This window comes from Galeopterus variegatus, unplaced genomic scaffold (genome assembly GCF_000696425.1).
Source record: "Galeopterus variegatus unplaced genomic scaffold, G_variegatus-3.0.2 Scaffold267, whole genome shotgun sequence".
Classification (NCBI taxonomy): domain Eukaryota; kingdom Metazoa; phylum Chordata; class Mammalia; order Dermoptera; family Cynocephalidae; genus Galeopterus; species Galeopterus variegatus.
The window spans coordinates 787,206-793,108 of NW_007726378.1; the positions used below are offsets into that span (position 1 = coordinate 787,206).

The following is a 5,903-nucleotide window of genomic DNA, read 5'->3' on the forward strand; positions in this document are numbered from 1 at the left end:
GGGGGGGGGGGGGGGGAGGGAATCGCCTCAGCCTGGTGAGCCCGGTGGCTGGTCACTGTCCTCATCCAGACTGTCAGGAGGGACACTGAGGCCTCTGAAGCCAGGATGCAAGTGTTAGAATAGAGCACATCTTAAATGTCCTGGAGCAAAAACAGGGGAAGCAGCTTCTTCCCTCTCCAGGGAGAGTCAAGCCTTCTTGGAGAGGGCTTCGGAGAAGTGTCACTAGATTTTAAAGGACATGTGGGACCTGCCGTGGGGACAGTGGGCTGTGGCTGGGAAGGGACAGTCCAGGCAAAGAGAACATGCTAAGGGAGGCATGGAAAAGTGAGTATGCTTGACTGGAGGTGCGGGCAGGAGACTTTGGATGTTTTCCTGAACAGTTTGATCTTTCCCTTAGCAGATGTTGTCTTAGGAGAGTCTAGCTCCTTGGTGGAGAGGAGAGGTCAGTCCTGTGTGGGCACCTTGCTGAAGCTGCACCAGGGCTGGGGGATGCTGCAGGTTTGAGCAGCTGTGGGGAGTGGGGAGGATTGTAGAGTGCTACAGTTGGAGAGGACCTGTCCAGATGAGACTGAGGCCTCAGAGCCAGCCAGCTGGGGCTGGAGTCCAGGATCTTGGGGGTACCCTGTATGGGAGTGTGTGTGTCTGTGGGTCTGTGCTGGGGAGGTCTTGGGCTGAGGAGAACTGTTGGCCTCACCACATTCCTGTTTTTGCACATGATATATTCTTCTTTTAATAGAAAATGGCAGGAAGCAAATAAAAAAATTCAGGAACTTCAGGCCAGCCAAGACATGAGAGCAGACCATGAGCAGAAGATCAAGGTGAGTCACTCTGCTTCAGTCCCTGGGTGTGTCTTACAGACGTTGCAGTGGTGGTTTTGGCCCTCCTGCCACACGCAGGTCTTTCTGAGCTGGGGTGTGCTTGGTGGCATTTACGGACAGTGAGCTGCCTGTGACATTGGCAGATTGTCTCCTCCGGGTGCCAGACACTGTGTTGGGTGCCGGGAATGCCACAGGGAATGGGACAGACTTTTCTGCTCCTGGGGGGCTCACATTCTAGTGCAGGAAGCCTAACTACAAACATGTGAAGAAAGAAGTAAATGTGATAACTTCAGTTATTGACAGGTGCTTTGAAGATGATATCAAATAGATTTAGAGTTGAAAACTCCGCTAAAGCCACATAGCCCATGCGTGACTGAGGTGGGTCTCAAAGCCAGGTTCGTCTGACTAAAGGTCAGGCTGTGCCATGTCACTGCAGAGGACACTGTCAGAGATGGTGACTTGAGTTCCTTTTGATGGCTTCCCACTGCCTTCAGAGTGACTGCTAAATCCTTGCCAGGCCTGTACAGTCTGGCTCCTCACTGCCCCTGCTGTGCTCCCCTGGGTGGGCTCTCAGACCTCTCTTGTGCTCTTGCCTCTGGGCTTTGCTCCTGCTCTTCTTGCTGCAGAGCTACCTGGCACCCCCACCCAACCACTCCTCTGCACCTTCCTGATCATGTTTTCTTTGGCCCCCCTTTTTCCCTCTTCAGCCCTTGGCCCACCTCTCAGTATTTGATTGCCTGCGTGGCTTGCATCATTCTGTCCCCACTGCTTGACTTGGCATGTGGCACAGAGATGAGCTCCGTTCTTGTTTGACTGACTTACTTGGTCCTGGTTTCTTACTCTTAGTCTGTTTGGTGACTTGTCACTAGTGGGTGCTGGCTATTTCTCATCTAGTCCCAGAAGGACTAGATACTCTAAGAGGAAGTCTGTCCTCACTACTGGAAAGACTCAGTTGTTACATGTATGCTGCTAAAGCAGCAGAACAGATTACACAGGAAGAGTGGGTTGTGTTACTGCTGAATGTCTTTGGGCCAGACGGCGATAGGTTTCTGTCCCCAGAGAACTCTCCAAGGGCAGGACAGCAAAGTGAATACCCCTGCCCCCACACAGGCACAGCCTCCCCTACTATCAACATCCCCCACCAGCATGGTACATTTGTTACAATCAGTGAACCTATACTGACACATCATAATCACCCAAAGTCCGTAGTTTACATTAGTGTTCACTCTTAATGTTGGACGTTCTTTGGGTTTGGACAAATGTATAAGGACATATATCCACCGTTAAAGTATGCTACAGAATGGTTCCACTGCCCTAAAAATCCTCTGTGCTCTGCCTTTTCATCCCTTCCTCCTTCCCCCCTGAATCTCTGACAACCACTGATCTTTTTACTGTCTCCATAATTGTGCCTTTTCCAGGATGTCCTATAGTTGGAATCATACAGTATATAGATTTTTCAGGCTCCCTTCTTCCACTTAGTAATATGCATTTAATTACCTTCTTGTCACTTCAGGTCTTGATAACCCTTCCCTTGTTTTCCTCTCTGTCCCTGTCCTCCATCAGGATTTGGAGCAGAAGCTGTCCCTGCAAGAGCAGGATGCTGCAATTGTGAAGAACATGAAGTCTGAGCTGGTGCAGCTCCCCAAAATGGAGCGGGAGCTGAAGCAGCTGCGGGAAGAGAATGCTCACCTGCGGTGAGGAGGGGGTAAGGGGGGGGTTGAGTCTCCTTGAGCTAGAGTTGGGGTTCATGGGTGTGGAACCTGCTGCATAGCCTATGAGGGCAGGTATAGCTGGGTGGCTGGATTCATCCCCAGAATGTGTGGCTATTAGAGTGACTATTTCTGGCCCTGCCAGGGAGATGAGAGAGACCAACGGGCTGCTCAGAGAGGAACTGGAAGGGCTTCAGAGGAGGCTGGGGCGCCAGGAGAAGATGCAGGAAACTCTGGTTGGTTTGGAACTGGAGAAGGAGGTGAGGACCTGTCTTAGTCCATTTTCTGTTGCTTATAACAGAATATCTGAAACTGTGTAATTTGTAAGAAAAATGGTTTATTTCCTACAATTTTGGAGGCTGGGAAGTCCCAGGTTGAGGGACTATCTGGTGAGGGCCTTCTTCTTGGTGGGGACTCTGTAGAGACCTGAGGAGGTACAGGTTATCAGATAGTGAGAGAGCAGGTATGTGCTCATGTGCTAGCTCAGGTCTCCCTTCCTCTTCTTATTTATTTATTTATTTATTTATTTTTTAAAAGATGACCGGTAAGGGGATCTCAGCCCTTGCCTTGGTGTTGTCAGCACCACGCTCAGCAAGTGAGCCAACCAGCTATCCCTATATAGGATCCGAACCCGTGGCCTTGGTGTTATCAGCACCGCACTCTCCCGAGTGAGCCACGGGCCGGCCCTACCCTTCCTCTTCTTATAAAGGCATCAGTTCCATCCCATGATAGCTCATTAATCCATGAATGGATTCATCCATTCATGAGGACATAGCCCTAATGATCCAGTTACCTCTTGAAGGCCCCACCTCTCAATACTGCCACATTGGGGTAATCAGTGTTTTAACATGAGTTTTGGAGGGGACATTCAAGCCGTGGCAGGGCCTAAGATGGTGAGCTGTTGCCTGTAGGGTTATCCTCTGGCCTGTCTGGAGGATCCTGGATGTTACAGTCATACATAACAGCTGGAAAATGCTGTGAGGGTGTGGTAGGCAGAATAATGGCTCCTCAAAGAGGTCCACATCCTAATCCCAAGAACCTGTGAATATGTGACCTTACGGTGGCAAAGGCAATTGAAGTTACTAATCAGCTGCTCTATGATGGGGAGAGGATCCTGGTTTATCCAGGTGAGCTGTGTAGTTGCAGAGAGGTAGGGGGGAGGTCACAGTGATATGATGTGAGGACTCTACCAGCAGTAGCTGGCTTTGAAGATGGAGAGGGGACCCACAAGCCAAGGAATGCAGGTGACCTCTAGAAGCTGAGAGGAGCAAGGTAATGGATTCTCCCCAGAGCCTCCAGATGGAACACAGCCCTGCTGACACCTTAACTGTAGTCCAGTGAGACCCATTTTGGATTTCTGGACTAAAGTACTATAAGATATTACATTTGTGGCCTTTTAAGCCACTGAGTGTGTGGTAGTTTGGTTCAGTACCAGTAGGGGAGCTGGTACAGATGGTGAGTTAGAGAGGAAGCAGCATACAGTAAGGGACAGGAGTGAATGGAGACCTGGGTGAGGTTTCTTCCCCCTGTGTTTGCTATTGGGACACAGGTGGCACTTGGTGGTGCTGAAAAGCATCCTAGAGTAATCGTGTAGGCAGAGGAGGAAACTAGTTCAGAGAAGCTCCCTCTCTTGCCCAGTGCACAGCAAGTTTGGACAAGAATTTGGGCCTCCTGTTTCCTGCCCCAGGCCTTTGTGTCCTGCATGTCGCTTCTCTATGGTTGCTGTTGCCTCACTTCTCTGGCATGCCTGCCACATGCCTGTCACCATTCCCCTGTTGTCTCACAGTCTGGTGGAATGTAAAGGCTAATTCACCTTCTCAGTGCAGCGCTTCACTTCCTGCATTTCACCCCTTTGGATGGCATGCTCTGTCCTTTTCAGAGGTTCGGTACAGCTGAGGTCTCATCCGGGCCTCAGAGCCCCTCTGTGACCAGCCCTGGAAGCAGCTCACTGCCAGCTGGGTGTCATGGGCAGGGGCTCCTCTCAGATGCTGGTTTTTGTAGGAACTTAGCCTGAAAAGACAATTCCCAAGCTAAGTACTTTTTCTTTGGACTTTTTTTTTTTAATTGTTTAAGATTTGGGGCTCTAGAATCACACTGCCTGGTTTGCAGTCCTGCTGTGGGCCAATTCCTTAATCTCCCTGTCCATCTCTTCATCTGCCTCACAGGGTTATGAGGAGTCAGTTTATGTGAAGTGCTTACAGTAGTGACTGACACAGAGTGAATGTTCACCAAGCATTGGCTGTAGTGAAATTATTGACCAAGCACACGCCTGGCACATAAGAGGGGCTCTGGAAGTATATGGCTGACTAGTGAAAGTGTTGGTAACAGCGCTGTGCTTGGCCCCAGTGGAGGTGAAGAGGGGAGAACAAAGAAATGTAGTCCCTGCCCTCACATTGCTTCAATTCTAAAAGTGCTGGGAGACAACTTTTTGGGACACAGGGCAGCAAGGAGCAGGCATGAGAAGTAGAAGGGCCAGCAAGCCTGTGAGCAGTTTCCACCTTCCCTGTCCTTTAGGGCAGGCTGCCCTCCTCTCATGGGGCCCTCTGGTCCTAGTCCATCATGTGGTTGGGGGAAAATTTGTCTCTAGGACTGAGTCCATCTTCCCTAGGGCTTGGCATCCTGAAGGTTCTTTGTGGTTCAGGTGCAGGGTCTACTTCCTGGGGCACAGACTACTGCAAGACCATCCTGAGGCTGTTTGTTTTCTCACCCTACACCCACATGTTCCTCTTAGCTTGCTGGGATTCATACTTGAATTTATGGGACCAGGAAGGAATGAGGCGTGAAGTATGTGGTGTAACTCTAGCAGTTGGGAAATAACCTGACTGCTTCAAAGCAGACTTGGAACATTTGTGCATCCTAGCTCAGAGATAAGGGCAGATGCTTCTAAAAGGTCAGGAGACTGAGTGTCATTATCAATATTGTCAGTTTTATGTGATAATCATTTGGCAGGTGATGGGGGGACATTGCGTTAATTGTTTTTCCAGAGGTTGCTGGTGAAGCTGCAAAGCTGGGAGAGACTGGACCAGAGCACGGGCTTGAACATCAGGTAGGTGGAGGGGCTGCTGCCTCCCATTGTCCCCACATTCTCTGAGCAGTAGCTTTGCCTTTGGCAGAATGGTCCCTGCCTGCTTACTCAGGTGGAGGCTTCTCTGTTGGCTGTTGGTGGGGAAGCTTTGTCCCACACTGCTCAGGTTTAATGAGGTAATTTCCCAGTGGGAGGGAAATGGAACTAGTGATTCTTCCTGCTGAAGTCTTAATAACATCTTCATTGAAAATCAGAATATTCACAGCAAAGTGGTGGCAGGTATCTGATTGCCTTGCATTGTTGGGTTTTGTTAAAGGGCTCTTATTTTGTATATACTGAGGAAGTAATTGC

At 49.9% G+C, this 5,903-nt stretch overlaps 1 protein-coding gene across 1 annotated transcript in view; it reads left to right on the forward strand.

The window, feature by feature from the left end:
* Positions 1-5,577, forward strand: part of MAD1L1 (MAD1 mitotic arrest deficient-like 1 (yeast)) — an 18,611-nt gene extending 13,034 nt beyond the window's left edge. Inside the window, exons 6-9 of the mRNA XM_008566749.1 lie at positions 737-818; positions 2,382-2,512; positions 2,673-2,787; positions 5,512-5,577. Of these exons, the coding sequence (XP_008564971.1) occupies positions 737-818; positions 2,382-2,512; positions 2,673-2,787; positions 5,512-5,577 (394 nt within the window). The remainder of the gene's footprint in view (positions 1-736; positions 819-2,381; positions 2,513-2,672; positions 2,788-5,511) is intronic.
* The last annotated feature ends 326 nt before the right edge of the window (positions 5,578-5,903 follow it).